General features: G+C 42.0%; 1 protein-coding gene across 8 annotated transcripts in view; it reads left to right on the plus strand.

Moving 5' to 3' along the window:
- TAB3 (TGF-beta activated kinase 1 (MAP3K7) binding protein 3) overlaps positions 1-18795 on the plus strand; it is a 47026-nt gene extending 28231 nt beyond the window's left edge. For 4 of the 8 annotated variants that reach the window (XM_081952737.1, XM_081952735.1, XM_081952736.1 and 1 more), the window contains 4 exons: positions 12116-12209; positions 12609-12692; positions 14072-14210; positions 14570-18795. In XM_081952737.1, coding sequence (XP_081808863.1) covers positions 12116-12209; positions 12609-12692; positions 14072-14210; positions 14570-14702 — 450 coding nt within the window. In that variant the 3' untranslated portion in view covers positions 14703-18795. The remainder of the gene's footprint in view (positions 1-12115; positions 12210-12608; positions 12693-14071; positions 14211-14569) is intronic. The other 4 variants (XR_014175352.1, XM_081952738.1, XM_081952739.1 and 1 more) reach the window with 4 other exon arrangements.
- The last annotated feature ends 609 nt before the right edge of the window (positions 18796-19404 follow it).

Consider the following 19404-nt stretch of genomic DNA (forward strand, 5'->3'; position numbering starts at 1 on the left):
TTGCATGAAATGCACTCTGAACTGCATCTTTTGTAGTATTTTTATTAAAAATTGCCAATTGACTTGGTCGAATGCTTTCTCAGCATCTAAGAATAGAAGCACTGCCGGGACTTGATTATACTTTCCCAGATATTCCATTATATTAATGATTTGTCTTACATTACTTTTCATTTGTCTCCCCTGTATAAAACCAGACTGATCATTGTGAATCGTTTGTTGCGCAATTGGCATTAACCTATTTACCAATATTTTAGCAAAAATTTTGTAGTCTGTATTAAGTAATGAAATGGGCCTGTAGTTTTTTGGCTGGGTAGGATCCTGTTCTTCTTTTGGAATCAATGAAATAAAAGCTGTTTTCCAAGATGGTGGTACCCTGCCTTCCATTTGAATTTTATTAAATAGTTCCCTAAGAGGTTCCATCATTTCTAGTTGTAACTTTTTATAATAAACTGCTGTCAAGCCATCTGTGCCAGGCGCTTTGCCGATTTTTAACTGCTTAATTGCCAGGAAGATTTCCTCTGTAGTTACAAGTTGATTCAATCTTCCCCTTTGCTCATCTGTAAGTATAGGAATTTTCTCTTTCTCCAAATATCGGTCTATGTCTGACCCTTGTATTTTGTCGCCAGCATATAATCTGGTGTAAAATTCTAAAGTCTTTTTAATCATATCCTGTTGAAAAACTTCTTTCCCTTTGTATTCTACTTTCTCTATATTACGAGATCTTTGTTTTTTCCTTAACATATATGCTAACCATCTACCTGGTTCATTGGCATTGCAAAAAGTGTTATGTTTAGCATATGGAAGATTAATGCCTATCTGGTCCGACATTAACATATTAAACTGCCCTCGCAATAAAGTAATTACCTCTTTTGTCTTCTTATCATCTGGTTTAGACATCAACTCCTGCTCTTTTTTTATCTCTTCCTCTCATTCCCTTTGTTTTTCCCTTTGTCTGTGCCTATATTATTCAAATTTATTGAAACACCTCTCTTATGCTTTACTTGTGTCCCAAACCATTTCCATAGATATCCCCTTATGCATATTAAAAGCAAAATATTCTTTCAATAGTTTTTTACATTCCGTAACATTTTTCTCATATCTAAATAGATTTTCATTTAATCTCCAAGACCATCTAGGTCGGTCTCCATATTCAAATTCCATCCAAACCGGGTTGTGATCTGTTAAAGTTCTCGGGCATATCTTAGTCTTCTTCACCCTGGAAAAAAAGTCATTTGTAATTAGTATAAAATCAATTCTGGAAAAGGATTAGTGCCTATCAGAAAAGAAAGTGAAATCCCATTCTTTAACATTCCGTTCTCTCCAGATGTCCCTCAATTCAAAGTCATCCATCATATCAAAAAAGGATTTAGGTAATGTTGTTCGTGTTTGGGTATTTTGCAAAAGCCTCTTCTTGTCTTGAACGGGATCCAGTACTCCATTCCATTCCAATCGCCCAGTAAAACGCAGGATCTATAACCCCATTGTGTTAATTTAGTGTGAAGCAACTTATACATTTTTTCTTGTTGATTGGGAGCATATATTCCTGTTAAGAGTATTTTCTTTCCTTCTATTAATAGTTCAATTGCAATATATCTACCTTGAGGATCTGCTTCAATTAATTCAGCCTTTAAGTCTTTTCTTAAATATATGACTATACCGTTTTTCTTCTCCTGAGCAGATGCTACAAAATGCAATCCCAGTCTTGCGTTCATCAAATATTTCGGATCCTGTGTTCTAATGTGTGTTTCTTGTAAGCAAATTACATCATTTTAAAATTGTTTCAAGTAGTGAAATATTTTTTCCTTTTTTGTGGTGAGTTTAAGCCATTGACATTGCATGTTAGAAATTTAATTGTCATCTTTAGCACACTGAAGCTTTTTAAGAGCTGTCTGGAAATCTTGCTGGGATTTCACCTTCGGTCTAGCTCCTCCCACTGCTTCTGTGCTCGTGTTTATATTATCTTGGATTGTCATCTGGGCTTGTTGGGACTTTAATTCTTGTTCTTTACGTTTAGTAGCCGCGCAGGTTTGTCTCTGTTCCATAATTTCTTCTGTTTCCTGCAGCAAACTCACAACCCCAATTTGTGCCTGATTATCTTGTTGCCTGGGGTCCTTTGTCTCTTTTCTTTCTTTGGGACCTGGAGATTGAGGGCGTCCTGCCTTTAGTACTATGCTATAGAAATATTTTGCCTTCCAGACAGAGTTAAGACGATGTCTTTCTCCCAGGTAGTTCACCACCAATCCGGCTGGGGTCTCCCATCTGTATTGAATCTGGCGCTTTCTAAGTTCGTCCACTAGAAATGCATAATCCTTTCTAGATCTCAACATTTTGGGGGGGATTTCCTTCAGTACTAACACATCTTGACCTGCCACTTGCAGTTTGTTTTATAGGTTGCTTGCAATATTTCATTCCTAATTTTCCTGGTGACAAAATAGATTACGATATCTCTTGGCAGTTGTCTTTGTCTGGCAATCCATGAATTGACGCGGTAAATTTTGTCAATTTGCCAGACGCATTCGGCCTTTGGCTCCCCAGTTAATTGAGCAAGAGCGTCTGCAAAAATCTCTCTTAAATCTTCTTGACTATGTTCCTTCAACCCCCTTATCCTCAGGACAAATTCCATTCTATATTGCATCATCGTAAGCTCCGCCTCAGACTTATCAATTTTAATTTGTGCTTCCACAAGTTTGTTGTCCAACTTTGTATTAGCCTCATTAATTTCTTCCACCTTCTCATCGAGAGATGCTATGTAGTCAAATAATCCTTTAAATGCCTCAACTATATCCTCCCTTATCTCTCTGTTACGTGTTTGGATTAAATCCTTAATTCCAGATATTTCATCAGAGACATCTTTAAAGGCACTTGTAAGTTTCCCCTCCAAGACAACTGCCTGTTCTTTGAATGCATTTTGTAAGTTATTTTGTAAAGCCTCCAGTGTCAGGGTTTGTGATTGTGTTTCCACCGAAGGTAGTAAAGATTGCAACTTTGAGGATTGCGCTGGCGAACTGCCTACACTTTTTGAAGCATTGAATTTTGCTTGTTTAGAGGCCATTTCAAAATATTCAAATCAAGCTTTTAAACAACCAATTTGTTCAGTCCAAAAAATTCGCTTGTTCTTTGAAGTCTTCCAGCAGCACTAACAGGCACTTAACAGGTGCTAATCAGCTTTCCGCTTCACTTTCGTTTTCAACACACCCTTTATTATTCTGGCGCCATTTTTTAAAAAAAAGAATTTCCGTTTAAGTTTACAGAAAGAGATATAATCTACGGAGTTACGGCTTGTACTTGCAATTTGTTGACCTCCTCGTGTGCTCTGCCTGCTTCTTATTCAGATGTAGAATAAACTTTGAAATTGCAGGTGTGGACGCTGCCTTTTGTTTCTGCAAAGGCAGAAGTGTCCCGTGATGAGGAGATTGATGCTTCCTGGGGAGTTCACACCCTTCACACCACAGAATTGCTTCTGGGGCGCTGGGCGGCTCTACCCTCTGCCAGACAGCTCACCTCCCCCACTTTTCCCGAGGGGGAGGTTTTCAAACTGCTGGACAGTTGATTTATGCTATCCTAGCCGCTTGTTACTCAAACACGGGCTGGCGTTCCCGAGGGAGTGTCCTCCAAGGACAGCGGCGCCACCGGAAGTCCCATGTGAATGTTCCTTGAACCAGTCATCGGACTCTAGGCTTTCCTTGAGTTTTGTTACGAGGTCCGTCGTGACCCCTAGATTTGAAACGTTTTGGTAACTGCCGGGGCAGCAAGATTTTTCGCTGGAATGACTGGGTGAACTATGCTCAGCTTTGAGCTGTTGTATTGTGGAAGTCTGGATAATGCATCAGCCATGAAATTCTTCCCCCTGGGGATGTACTTGAGGGTGAAAGTGAAACGGTTGAAATGTTGCACCCAATGCATTTGTTTTGGAGATAGTTTACATAAGGTCTTTAATGCTTCCAAATTTTTGTGATCAGTCCACACTTCAAAAGGGGGCTTAGCCCCTTCCAGGAAATGTCGCCAGGTCATCAGAGCCCATCTGACTGCAAAAGCTTCTTTCTCCCATATAGCCCATCTTCTCTCCATCTCTGTCAATTTTTGAGAAGTGTAAGCATATGGTTGCAGCTTACCATCAGCATTTGTTTGAAGTAACATTGCCTCCACCGCCACATCACTGGCATCAGCTTGAACAGTAAATGGCGCATCCATATCTGGGTGTTTCAAAACGGGTTCCGCTGCAAAGAGTAATTTCAATTTCTCGAAAGCAGCTTGACACTCCATAGTCCAATTCAAAGGCTTACCCAATCTGGGCTTGGCCTCTCCTTTCGACTTTAGGAGATTTGTAATGGACAGAGCAATGCTGGCGAAAGAGAGGATAAATTGACGATAAAAAGTCACAAATCCCCAAAAGCTTTGTAATTGTTTGCGGGTGCGTGGGGGTGCCCACTCAGTAACAGCCTGGACTTTTGCCATTTCGATGCCCAGGTAATCAATTTTTTCTTGGTGAAATTCACACTTAGACAATTTGGCATAAAGTTCTGCGGCCCGAAGTTTTTTGAGTATTGAGCGTACTAGTGTCATGTGTTCTTCACATGTTTCCGTGTAAATAAGGATGTCGTCCAGGTAGACCATCACTCCCTTGTACAGGTGTTTATGTAAAACTTCATTTATTAATTGCATGAAAACAGCTGGCGCCACCTGTAGGCCGAATGGGAGTACTCTGAATTGGAAACACCCAAGTGGGCAGTTAAAAGCAGTTTTCCATTCATCTCCCTCCTTGATTCTAACTCTGTAGTAGGCCTCTCTCAGGTCAAATTTTGTGAAGCTCTTCCCTTTACCCAATTGGGCCAACATATCTTTCATTAGAGGGAGAGGGTAAACGTTCTGCACGCATACAGTGTTGAGGTTCTTATAATTCACACAGAGACGAAAGGAGCCATCTTTCTTTTCTCTGAACAATACTGGGGTGGCCACCTGTGGCCTAGCAGGTTCATTAAACCCCCTTTTAAAATTTTTGTCAATAAACTTCCATAATTCTTCCATTTTGTGTGGGGTCATTGAGTAAATCTGGGGTTTTGGAAGTTTTACCCCAAGGAGGATATCAATGCTGCAATCTGTAGTGCAGTGAGGGGGTAATTTATCAGAGGATTTTTCACTGAAAATGTCCCTTAGGTCCCAATATTCTTTTGGGATTTTCTCCTCCCCCTCAATTTTTTCCTGCACTGTGGCTGCCAAGTTAGGTTCAGCGTTGGCAATATTGGGAACTCCCCCTTCTTCCTGTGGGGGTTTTGCAGATCGGATGCGCAACCACCCTTGCTTCCAGTTGATGCGTGGGTTCCATTTATGTAACCAGGGTAAGCCCAGTATGAGAGGCTGGTCCATTCCCGGTGCCACAATAAAACTTAATGTCTCTTGGTGATCACCCATCCACATGTCTATTGGTTCAGTCACAAAATGGGCAGGCCCTCCCCCAGCTATAGACCCGCCTAGTTGGCAAAAAGAAATGGGGACTTTCAAAGTTCTTAGTTTTAAGCCCAATTTTTCCACTACCTCTGGGCTAACGATGCAGCGTGTGCATCCCGAATCTAAAAGGGCCAGAATTTTTGCTTGGGCTCCAGTAGAGGGCACTTTAAGCTCAACTGGGATGGTCATGGGGCCCGATCGGGAACTTACCAGATGGTCGTCATCAGATTCGGTTTCACTTTCCACCGATGAAGAAAATGGTGGTTCTTCTCTTGGATTGGGAGGGAATTGCGCCGCAGGCTCCACCCCTTTCATTGCGGTGTCCCTTCTCTTCCCGGGTTGTTTGTTTGGTTTCCTCTCCCCCACCGGCAGGGGGTTTGGGGCCTATCTTGGAATGGCAATCTGCTGTCCGGTGCCCCTCCTTTCCGCAGCGGAAGCAAGTGATCATTCGGGGCTTGCTTGTAGAACAGCTTTTCCCTCTTTTGGGAACTCCTTGGGGGGGGGTTGGGAGAGGTAGCTTTCTCTTTCTCACTGTCTTCATGGTACTTGTCTCTGCTGCCAGTTCATACCAGCGTTGCAAGGTACGGGGGGCTCTCCTGTTTATACAGTTCTGGTATATTAAGGGTTGAGGCAAGCCGTCTGTCCCATGAAGGGATTAGTTTGGGACTTTAGGAGACTGGCTGGAAAGTTAAGAGACTGGACAGAGCAACTCCTTGTAAACAAGGAATTCCCTAGATCCCGAACTGAGAAAGGCATGTAGCATCTGAGGGGTGCCAGAGCGTATCAAGAATTGGTACACTATCGCCGTTACTCTGGACCATGAGCTCCACCCGAATAGAAAGCCTACCACTGAAAAGCCTGCCAGAAGACCTTTGGGGCACCGAACCCAAACGAAGCAAGCTGGTCAACATGGGCACAGAGCATCAGAATGCTTGGCCCCGGCTCCAGTCCCACAAGCACGCCTCCCGGCTACAAGTGGGACTAAGAGGACTCTGCGGAAACCACATAAAAAGAGTCATCTCAGCTACCAAACTGACGAGGTTCCTCTTCAGTTTGAGGAGGCAGAGAAACCGCCAGACGGTGAAACCCCTCTAGGCTCAGAGGAGGAAAGTAGCAGGGAAGACGACCCGATGGTAAGTGCAGCCATCCGCCCCTTTGCCATCAAAGCCAAGCTCACAGTGAGAAAGAAGCTTATGCAGTCCGTTGGGCACTATTCACCTGGAGACATTTCCTGGTGGGGGGGAAGGAATGCCATTCGAGGTATGGACTGACCATAAAAACCTCAAAGCTCTAAAGATCCCCAGGAAACTGTCTCTGAACCAAGTCCGATGGGCGCAATACTTCAAAACATTTAAATTTGAACTGAAACACATCCCTGCAGGGAAAAATTTGCTGGCAGATGCCTTATCCAGAAAATTGCAGTTCAACAGTTGGAGGGAGGAGGTGGTTCATGCCATAATTCCCCCCAACCAAATGACATCACAAGTCACCACCCGTGGCCAGACCAGATGGCTGCCTAATCCCAGCCAGGACAAACTGACTGCCTCATTGAAAGCAGTGTTGCCAACCGACCTCTGGCTCAATGACAACCAAGATGTCTTAACGACGAGAGATGGGGCTAGCCTGGAAAGATTGCAAGCTATATGTTCCTGCCAGCTTGAGCCATGATTCAAAGTTAGGGAGTTTGGGTTCCTAAAAACGCTCCACCTCTCCAGATGTCAATTTTGGTGGCTTAAGATGAAAGCAGAAGTGGAAGATTACGTAAAAAGTTGTGCCACTTGTGCAGCCATGAAAATACGGCTAGGCAAACCCCCTGGACTACTGCAACAGGTGGTCAGCCCCAGCCGACTATGGGAAGAGATTGCAATGGACTTCATAGCTCCCAGACAGCGGCGGGAATACAGTAATTTGGACAGTCATCGACTTATTTTCCAAGCAAGCACACTTCATTGCTTGCTGAGGATTGCCATCAGCGAAAAAGCTAGCAAAGATATTTGTCAAGCACATTTACCGCCTACATAGTGTACCCCGGAGAATCATCTCTAACTGCAGAATCCAATTCACTGCCAAGGTCTGGAGGGAGTTCCTGAGGTCCATTGGATCCACACAGGGACTTAGCTCAGATGGAGCAGTGGAACAGAGCAGTGGAACGTACAAACGCAATGGTAGAACAATACATTCATTGTTATATGGATTACCAACAGGACAATTGGTCGGACTTACTACCATTCGCCGAGGTGGCATATAGCAACTCTGTCTACAGCAGCACTTGGATTAACTCCTTTTCAAGTTACTAGTGGCAGGGAATTTGTTCCCATGCCTGAGCTGCCCAGAGAGCCCCCCTCCTTGATGTCTTTGAATGAATGGATGGACACTTTTAAAAAGGGGTGGAAGAGTACAAAAAAAGCTCTGGCACATGCAGTAGAAGAATACAAGAAACAAGCTGATAAGCACCGCTCGCTCCAACCCCCCTTCCGTGTGGGAGATAAAGTTTTCCTATCTACCAAATATATATGGTTAAGGATGCCTAGCAAGAAATTAGGGCCAAAGTTTCTAGGTCCCTTTCCAATAGTCAAATTAATTAACCCAGTAACAGTTCAGTTCAGTTTGCCTAGAATCCTAGGGAAAATACACCCAGTTTTTCATTGTAGCTTGCTGTAACCTATTATTGGGTCTAATTTAAGACTGCAGACCCAACCACCCCCTCCTCCTGTAGCAATACATGGAGAACCACACTGCTTAGTTAGTAAATGTTAACCCCCTGCATTATTCTCTTTTCTTCTGAGGAGAGGCTGCCTGTTAGGCCTGCAAGCCATCTTTTCTTTTTGGACTTCAGGCCTGCTACACTTTCTATTTATTTTCTATTGTGGGAAAATGGGGGGGGGGATTATAAGGAGTTGGGTGATATGTAGCTATGTAGCCATAATAACATTCTTTCTAGAAAGCAAAAGGTCATCCTTTATCTCTGTACCTAGCCAGAACTGGATGGGAGGAAGCTGCCAGCATGGCAGTGGAAGATTGGACCATGTGATGGACTTGTGGGTGTAGGGGCAAGATCTTGAATTTTCAACTGGGGTGGAAAACCTGGAAGCTTTCAGATTTGGGTTTTCCCAGATGTGCCAACATGGCTCTCTTAATAAATTGGAATTTTGAGGAATCCTTTGCCTCAGACTCTGATTTACGTTTGGATGCTATTTGGAACCCTGACAGCAGGAGTGACAGACTGGATTTCTTCAAGGGCCAGATCAGCATTGTAGTTCTCCGCGGGGGGGGGGGGGAGAAAGAAAGGATGGGACAGACACTTCCTGCAATACCCTGCTGGCCAAAATGTAGCATAGGGCCCCTGTGCCCTGTTTTCAGCCTGGACTGTCTCCAATATCACTTTACCAGCCCAAACGGGACATGGGGGCCTGTCATTTCTGAGGGCACATGTGGAGATTTGAGCACCCTGCGGGCCAGATCTGGCCCGCAGGCCTTCAGTTTGACACCCATGCTCCAATGACACTGATTCCCATTCATGATAACATTGGCATGGATTGTTATAAAATCAGGATAATTTGATTTAGCAGTTTAAATCTTAGTTTAAAATACTAAGGGAATACAGGTACTGTATATTCCTGAAAATACGACCTACCCTGAAAACAAGCCCTACCCTGTTTTTTTGGATGGGTCTAATTTAAGCCCTACTCCAAAAATAAGCCCTAGTGAAGGGGGTGAGCGTGGCCAGCACCGGAGGCAGCCCTTCCCTTCCCCAGCCACCTCATGGAGACTCGGCTTCTTAATCATGGCCCTGTGAATCAGCTGAGCCAGGGAGGGCCGGGAGCTGCCTCTCATTCTGTCTCTCTGGGTGCCTGAAGGTGTTTTCAGTACACTCTTTCTAGCCCAGCCCTGCCTGCAGCACCCGGCAACCTTGCAGCCAAGGGCCCCTCTCTTCTGCTGCTCATCTTGTGGCTCTGGAGCAGGTGGTGACCATAATTTGCACTCTTCCGGGCCTAGAGCTCAGGTTTTCCTCAGATTTCTGCTATGACATGGCAGAAAGCCATGTGGCTCATCAGAATAGGCTCCCCCCTCTGCCTCTGCTCGGCTGCTGGGTCTGTTGCAGCTGCTGCTGCTGGCCTCACCCTCCTGGCTGCGCTGCTCTCAGTAGCCCTGCTGGGCTGCTCCTTCCTGTGTGACAACTCTGCCCAGATCTCTAGAGCACCACCCCTATCACTGGCCTGCCAGGGCCCCTTCAGCAGCAGTTGCGCTGCCCTGTGCGAGCTCTGCGGTGCCCTGCAGTGAGACAGAGGAGAGAGGATGACTTCGCCCCTTCCTCTTTTGCATCCCAAAACCCCATCTTCTCTGACCACTGAGTCCCTGGCCTGCACCTCTCTCGCTGGAACAAGATGTGGAACTCGATGTTACCTGCTGAGGCCCCTCAGTGTAATGCTCTGCTGCAGCTTCAGAGCAAACTTCCGCCTTCCCTCCGCAGAATTGCAAGGCTAGAGGCTTCAGAGGGAGCATTTTTGGGATGTGTATCTGTACAGGGTTCCCCAAGTAAAGGATGATCGGCAGAAAAATGGAGGGGTGGAATTTTCCTGCTGATCGTCCTTTCCTTGGGAAACCCTGTACAGACGCACATCCCCAAAATGCTCCCTCCGGGCATCTTTGGCACAAGGAAAGGACGATCAGCAGGAAATTGGGGGGGTGGGGTGGCCTGTGGGGAGTTCTGGGAGTTGAAATCCACAAGTCTTAAAGTGGCCAAACGGCTGCCCATGCTGCTGCTGGCCTCACATGGGCTCTTTGCACCCCTGGCAGTGCTGCTCTCAGTCATCCTGCTGGGCTGCTCCTGCCTGGCGCAGGATGAGTTGTCCCAGATCGAAAACCTCTGGAGTGCCACTGACCTGCCAGGGCCCCTTCATGAGCAGGCACCGGTGGAGTCATGCCATTTGGGCTGCCTTTGGGCTGCTGAGTGCTGACCTGCATGCCTACTAAGCTACACTGAGCCCGGTGCACTTTGGGTCCTGGTGGGTGCTGAAACTCTCTTGCTAGCTCTGTGTGGTGTAGCTCCAGTAGGAGGTAGTGGAGGTGTTGGGAAGCAGCTGTGGCTTGGTGGTGGACTGGGCTAGGCAGAAGGCGATGTGGCTGCACAGCCACCACAGGCGAGGCAGACGCGAAGGCAACTAGGAGCAGCCCCAGGTCTGCCTTGCACAGCCGGCAAGAGAGCTGCAGCACCTGCCAGGGCCCAAAGAGGCCCTGCAGCAACAAATAGGTGTGCAGGCTGGCGCTCAGCAGCCCAAAGGTGGCAGCAAGTGAGGTGGCACTGGCGGCATGGTTCTACCGGCGGCTGCTTCTGAAGAGGCCCTGGTAGGCCGGTGGCACTCTAGAGGCTTTCAATCTGGGACGGTTCATCCCATGCTAGGTAGGAGCAGCCCAGCAGACTAGCCAAGAGCAGCGCTGCCAGGAGGGCAAAGAGCCCCACAAGGCCAGCAGCAGCATTGGCAGCTGCAGACAGTCCGCCACAGCCAAGAAATGTCCCAGCAGTAGCTGGGCCAGCAGGCAGGGCAGGTGGGGGCTGGGATATGCCAAGAACTTAGCCAATTGCAGCCTCGGGCAAGCAGACAGTGTGATGGACCGGGTGGGGCCAGCAGTAGCTGCTCTCCCACTCCCATCGGCCCCCTGCTCGCCACCTCCTGCACATCAAAAAAATAAGACCTCCCCAAAAATAATCTGTTCAAAGTTATGGTGGCACTGAATGAGTAACACTTATGACTGGTCCTCAAAATTCTGGCCATTGCAGAATCCACACAGTCACATCATGTTTGGATTCACACTTTAGGGCCGTTGCAGCCTCCCCTGATTGTCATTTTCACCATTCCCTTCACCCTCTCACAAGCAAAGTGGATGGGCAAGCTGGAAGGGAAAGTTGCAAGTAACTCCAGTAAGTTATTCCCATTGCTTTTTCTTTCAAGGAGCCTCCTAGAGAGTACAATATCAAGCACCTCCCCCAAATCATTCTGCTTGAGCTGTGTAGTAATCATCCACAACCCTGCTGACCTGCCTGCAGTCCCCCATTATCCATAGCACTTCCCCGTGACCCCCAATGGACCTCTGCCAATCTGCTCATGCTCCAAATAGCCTGCCAACAACAACCTATTTTCACCACCCATAGCCCAGGCTTTCTTCCTTGCCCATGTGGACTTGGGGTTGCGCCACATTGCTTAGCAATGGAAATTCAAGACCCAATTGCTATTTTAACCTGAGGACTGTCTGTAGGTATTAATAAGATGGAAAGAATGCATAGTTTAACATATAAATTGATAGACAAAATGTTGAAAATAGTGATTTTCAATTTGATAAAGAGACTATTAATCAATCTGTCCTTTCCAGTTTCTGGCTCTTGAAATTCTTTGCTTCTACATTGAGCATTGATTTTTGTTTTTTGATGTGGAGACAAAAGCTCTATTTCCAAAGGACATACATTATTTTATTAGGTAAGGAGGAACTGTAGACTATACTTTTAACTCATCTTTTTTGTAATTTATGAATGCACCTCTGATAAAGGTAAGGGATGGAAAGGTGGGGAGAATTTTAAAAAATTATGAATGGGTTTCTGGTTGGCTGCAGATATGTGTTTAGTTAAATGAATGTGCCAGCTCTCTTACTTTCTATTCTTGATTCTCTCTGCTAGCCCGAGGAGATGACAAGATTGAGAAGCATGAATAGGCAGCTCCAGATAAATGTAGACTGTACTCAAAAAGAAATTGACCTCCTTCAGTCTAGAGGTAGATGTTTTCAATGATTTTCTGTATCTGAAATGCATTGGTTTGGAGCTTTATATAAGAATGTAAGAGGTTTGATTAATATTATTGTCTTTTCCTATCATAGACATAGAAAGAAAGATAATCTGATCTATTTTCTTCTTACTAGATGTATTGTTTTGATACTTTAGTTAAAATGTATTTGGAAATACTGATTCTGTATCATTTAAGTGACAAAATTTGCAAGCATTTGTTATTATATATGGGCAGTTTCCAAAATAACAAGGCTATGTGACTTTAAGACACTCGTTTGCTTCATTTCAGTATCGTTTCATGTCAAAAGCACACTTAACCAGTAACTTCGTTTATCTTTTAAACATATGTCCTGTTCAAAACACATTATTTTCTGCTTTTTATTCATAGGAAACTTTGACCTGAAGGCCATGAATAATTTTTATGATAATATAGAGCCTGGTCCTGTTGTGCCGCCAAAGCCATATAAAAAAGGTGAGTCACTACACAAATGTTTAAGATGTACTGTATTTTTCGGAGTATAAAACTCACTCCCCCCCCCCCCAAAAAGGGTGAAAATCTGGGTGCATATTGTACTCTGAATGTAGCTCCGCTCACCCCCTCTGCCCCCCATCCTTCAGACATTTTCAGCCTCTGCGCATTGCATTTTCGGGCCGTTCCAGGTGGCGGGGATCCTCATTTCCACTCGGATTTTGATAATAAGCAGCACAGATCTTTTTATCCATTTAAAACAAACCCTATGCACATTTAACTGTGGCAATATTGTACAAATTAGATTTTCCATGCATTATTTCGTGTAGTATTTTCAAAATCTTTAATTAATTAGGGTACAATATAGGACCAGGATGGTGAACCTATGGCACGCGTGCCACAGATAGCATGCGGAGCTATTTGTTAGGGCATGCAAGGCGTTGCCCTGTCAGCTGGCCATCACGCATGCGCACGCTGGCCAGTTGGGTTCAGCCTTTCTTAAAGCCATTTTTCGCCCTCCCCAGGCTCCAGAGGCTTTATAGGAGCCTGGGGAGGGCAAAAAAAAGCATGCAAAAATGGGGGGGAGCGCCTCTCATGCGCACATGCACACTGGGGGGGTGTTGTATGTTGCATTATGGGTGCGGCACGCCCGCGCACGACCCCCCTGTGCTTCCCCCCTTATGGCACGCGAGCCAAAAAAGGTTCACTATCACTGATATAGGAAATACTTTGTTAGACTGTAAAAATAAATGTTTAATCAAAATTAGCCTAAAGACATGGTGATTAATATAATTCAGTAACATTTCAGAGTAATGTTCTGGACCATTCTTGATAGGTAAATAACTGTGCTCCCAATAGTATTAGTGGCTAAAGTAAGTAATGTGTCATACCCACATTAATAAAGTGCTCGAACTCAACACATTATTACTTAGAAATAATTCTAGTATGAGATATTAAAATATGTCTTAGTAATTTTCTCTGGTTAAGAATGATTTTGAAATTCAGTCTAGTAGATCTCATACTATCTACCTCAAATGACAAAATTTGGCAGAAAAGAATATACATAATTCATATAACTTACTATATTATTACTGGGGACCACAATCATGTGGACAACAGAATTTATTTTCAGAATATTGCACTTGGTATGTGGTTAAAATGTAGTATTGGAGACCCAGATTCTAGTTCACCTTCTGGTATAGAAAATTCAGACCAGTCACTCACTCTTGATCAACAACAATTATTGTAGAGAAAACAAACAGACCTTACAGTGTGCTTATGCATGAATGCCAAATAAAATATTAATACTAATGCTATTATTGACCTATAATGTTTATATATTTAAAAGTATTATGTTTTATAAGAAAAATGATTCTTTGTAGACCATCAAAATAGTTCCAAGCCAGTTCTGCGATCCCAGCCAAGAGATGAGGACTTTGAAGGAGCTCCATGGAATTGTGACAGCTGTACTTTCTTGAATCACCCAGCACTGAATCGTTGTGAGCAATGTGAAATGCCGCGGTATGCCTGAATTTATCAAAGTCTACTTTGTATTAAGATGGGCTTTGAGATCTCAGCCATAGATGAAATTTTGGGGGATCTTTTAGTTCTCCACCAGGTCATTTTCCATTTTTGAGAGAAAAATCTCCTTTTCATTTATGCTGCACTAAAGATTAGCTTATGGAAACATACTCTTATCCCATGGTGGTAAGAAAGTCTGAAAGGATATTCTGAATCCAAGATGGATTTTCTTAGAAGTATGTATGCAGGGAAACAAGTGATTACTATTGTTCTCGCCCCCATAATTACATTTGCTTGTTAGTAGTCCTTATATATATATATATATTTTTTTATAAGCATTGAACAATTACTTTGTGAAGTGTTACAGATATGCAGACAAACTGTGAAGAACCAGAGCTGATCTGGCCAGAGCAAGCTGGAAAACAAGAGCTCCCTATGTTTCCAGATTGTAAACTACTGAAAAAGGGAGAATCAAAGAACAGAAAAGGATAATCTGAAATGCTGCTTTTTTCAGGGTAAATTAAGTCTACACAATTCTGTTTTGATATTGTGAATCATGGTGAAGAGGGAAAAGTACTGTACAATCTTATTTATAGGGTACAACCAGAAGTGATTTTACAGTCCCTTTTGCTTGTACAGCACTCACCAAATCATGCTAACACTGGTAGTTAAATAATTATACCATATTACACAGGAAAAGTAGTGCTGCATGCTTTCATTAAACCCTTGTGTTTTAAAGCTAAAAAGTAAAAGTATATTTCTATAAATTACTGGTATTTTCCCTTGAAACTGCTTGACAGTGGAGCAGACGTGTACCAAATGCAGAACTGTTCCAAATTCTTTTTGGAAAACTTGAGTTCAGCCATTGATAGTATCAGAAATGTTTGCACCCTCTTTCTTAGGCCTTTCAGCTTCCACTTATGTGAAGAATTCATGATGTTTACAGCACAGAAGGTACTTTGTGCCCCCATTCTGATTTCGCTGTAAACCACTCATCAATATGAACTCTCCAATAAAGTTTATTTGCACATTGTCAGTCAACTAACTTGTATTAATTAGTATGAGTGGTGGTTTTTGAAATATTGCACATTGCATTTTGGTGTGATCCTTAGTCAGTTAAAGGGTATTGAAAATCCAGAAATTGAATTGTACTAGTACTTGTATGAATATGCTAATCATGAATAGGATGTGAATGCTTCAGGATACTGAAATAAATAAAGCAGTCTTCTGAGTTTGAAATTGAGTCAAAAATAAAATTGTTTATGAATAAACAGAATTCCTTTTTCACACTGATGAATCACTAGGGCAGTGAATTTTACTTCTTACACATTCATTACTCTAGATTTTGCAGGGATTGCAAAATGGAGAATCATATTTTACTTGTGCATATCTTGCTCTTATCTGTTGGTATTATATATGATATAATTTCTGTTCAAATTGAAATGCATTGAATGCAATAGATGTTAGTCCATAAAATTCTTACAGAAGCTATATGGAATCAAGCTTGATTCAATCAAGTCGGTCAAATAGAACAATTACATTAGTGGTCATATTAAGAATTTTTAGTTGACTTACACTATAACAAATATGACTCTTGAGAGGTTAAAAGGGAACTTGTAAGAATTCTGTATCCCTACTTAAGAGTAAAATTATGAAATTCTTTTCTTTTACCTAGAGAAAAAAATTAAGATGTGAAGATGCAAAGACTTCCATGTAAAGTATTCGTTTTTAAATTATCTATTAAATCACATTAGCATTGCTCCTTAGTATTGGTCATAACTTCATGATTTTTTTAAAACAACCATCTGTTTGGCACTTAGTTAACTACTATAGGGAAGGGAATTGTACTCATTAAGTATGGAACATAAATAGCATTTTGGAGATATACAGGATTTTAGTTGGCAAGGAGATACTGTACTTAGAGGTATTGTATGAAAGTTAGGCTGAGTTTATCTTAAGGGATTTTGTTTTCTGGATTTGGAAAGCATCATTAAAATACATAGGACCTTAAGGTTTATGTCATAAGGAGTGAGTTCTTTGGACATGCCGTTCTGGGTAAATTCAGTACATTTGCATAATGCCCAGGCTAGATTGTAGAATTAATCAGTTTCATTATTGAATATTAGTTCAATGATTTACTCATACTTTCACTACTGAAGTAGAAGTCAAAACAGAGTTTATAGTGGGGAAGGTAATAGTGTAGTTTCAGTGTGCAAAGAATCCTTTTACTGGTTTACTTGTAAATGTCCTTTCACACTGTAATATAGAGGATAGCAATAAAATTAATTTTAATATGTAAGTTCATGTGAATTTATTCATGTCTATGTGGAAAGTGGAATGGGACTGTTTGTCTCCTACTCTTTCTTCTCCTCGGCTGTTTCTCCTCAAGCGATTTTCCCCTGACTTAACTCCTCGGCTGACAGGCCTCTACACATACTCCACCACCCATACTCCACCGGCCCTGTGTCCCAGTCTGAAACCCCTGCTGTCAGGGTTCCAAAGCATCCAAAAGTAAATCAGAGCCCAAGGCAAAGGATTCCTCAAAGTTCCAATTTATTAAGAGACATATTGGCACATCTGGGAAAACCTGAATCTGAAAGCTTCCAGGTTTTCCCCACCCAGTTGAAAGTTCATAATCTTGCCCCCACACCCACAAGTCCATCACATGGTTCAAACTTCCACTGCCATGCTGGCAGTTCCATCCATCCAGTTCTGGTCAGGTGCAGAGGTGCAGAGACAAAGCATGATCTTGGCTTTCTAGAAAGGAATTTTATTTTGGCTACATAGCATTTAACTCCGTACAATCCCTCCTCCCATTTTCCCTCAATAGAAAAGGCATAGTAGAATAATAGAAAGTGTAGCAGGCCAAAGATCCAAAAGGAATATGGCTGCAGGCCTGACAGAGGGAGAGGACCTGGGGGGAGAAAAGAGAGAAAGAGGGAGGAAGGCATTGTGGCAGATTCTTTTACTCCTCTCTCCTTTTGCTGGATTTCTATTAATGGTCCTAAAGAATTCCTTCCTCCACCCCCTCTAGCTGATTGGTTGGGGGCTAACTGTCTCGGGGGTGGAACACCCAGGATGAACCTTCTTTCTGCGAATGCACCCTGTTGAACATGGTAGGATGCAGGGGCCAGTGGAGTATGGGTGGTGGAGTATGGATAGAGGCCTGTCAACCAAAGAAGTAGGTCAGGGAAAAATCACCTGAGGAGAAACGGCTGAGGAGAAGAAAGAGTAGGGGACGAAAAGTCCTAGACCCATGGAAGTTACCCAGAAATAAATGAATTTAATCAAAATGGATTTAGGTTATGCCAAAATAATTGCTGATTGTCTAAAAGGTTTCATTAATGTCTAGACTCCTTTATTTTTAAAACACAAAAGCACTGTAATGCATATAAATTCAGAATGTGTGTGTCTGAGTGGTGGGATTCTAAGACCATCATGAATTTTTAAAATGCACTACTTTTTAATAATAACTTATTTGCCCTTGCCAATAGGTCTTGGGGATCTGTTTACTAGAAAATTCAAGAATCCTTCTAATTCTCCAAAACCTTTTCTTTATACATGCCTCTTTTGTATTTAATGTTGTTATATATCCTTTCACATATGCAAAGATGTCCCAATTTTAATTGATAGAATAGTTTATAGCAAGCCAAAATTAAATCCTGTACTTGATTATTTGATGATACTACAAGCTAGCATGTTTGTGTAGGAAGAGAGGACTAAGAAGAAAAGAGATACTGTTTTGTAAAATCTGATGGAGATGTGTATTTCTCTGTGATATGTATGTATTTTTCCTTATGGCAGATGTGTGAAGCAAATATAATTTTTAAAGAGCTGGTCTCAGTCATATTATTAAGTCATGCTTTCTCTCAGTTATTGAATGTTTCAGTTCTGTACACTTCTTATTTCCCATCCTTTTTTATTGTAAATTTCTTTAAAATCTCTCGGATTTTACAGACTTGGAAATTAGGACAAAATATTTTAGTTTTTTTAAAGAGTACATGAAAAAATTAAATATTTGGTTATGACTGTGTATTATTGAATTTACAAGCGTCTAACTTGAGAAAACGTGTAGTGTGGTCTAAACATGAAATAAATTCACAATATAGCCTGGAATAGAAAGATAGGCTGTCAATCAACTGAAGACTGAAAACATGCAGAGAAATAAATGCTTATATAGTTAACATTGTGTCCATGTGTTATATTTGTTTTTACAAGTAACCTTTAAAGCTTATCACCTGTGCGAGAAAGGGAATCCTTAATTGGTAGGTTAGTTGAATTAATCTAATAGCTTAATCTTTTTTTAAGTTTTTTAAAAATATGTTCTTTAAAGCCTGTATATCTCACCTATATCTTCTGCTCTGTTGATATCTTGTTAACTTTGTTCACTATAAAACAAAACCATGCTCTTTCTAATTGTAAATAGAGTGTTTTCCTATTATACGGATTTGTGTATGCTGTGAATGAAAACTATTATTGCAAGATAAAATGTATAAGGCATTAAGAGGCTGTGCATGCATGATTTTCCAAATAACATATACTGAGCGTTGCAATTGCCTAAACCCAATAAACTAAGAAAATGTAACATTGTTTTGGTTTTATATGTAGCAAGAACTTGCATTTTCTTTTAAATCTTTCATCTTAAAATAGAGTATCCTTATAGGTGTATTGCATGTTTTTTTCAAATATAGATTGTTTTCTTTGATCTTTTTATTGAACTTATTGTCAGCCTTTCTTGCATGTTAAGCCACAAATGGTGGTGCTGTGCAATAGAAAATTAGAATTTGCTACTTTATTATCTTCATTTTTAACACATCTTATCATACCTGCTTTGATTTTCAGTTGTTCAAAAGATATCTATAATATTTTTAAAAAAAATTCCAGCAAGAATTTATATGGTTAGACAAAGGACAGTTTGCTTTTATGTAGTCACAGGTATGGAACTTTATTCGGCCAAAACAATCCATTCAATATTACTTCAAAAAGTTAGGTGATTTTAAGGGGAATTAATGACATCACTTTAATTTAACAATCCCTGATTAAGCCTTGTTGCTGTTTTCCCCTGCCTGCAGATAGGAAGCCACTATTTACAGAAAGAACAATTATTTTATAGAAGACAGGAACAAATCAACTGGAAAGAACCACCTTACACATTCCTAATGGTAGTCCTAGCCATTCAGTTGGTTTTTCTTCA

Source organism: Natrix helvetica (assembly GCF_964273705.1).
Source record: "Natrix helvetica genome assembly, chromosome: 4".
Lineage (NCBI taxonomy): Eukaryota > Metazoa > Chordata > Lepidosauria > Squamata > Natricidae > Natrix > Natrix helvetica.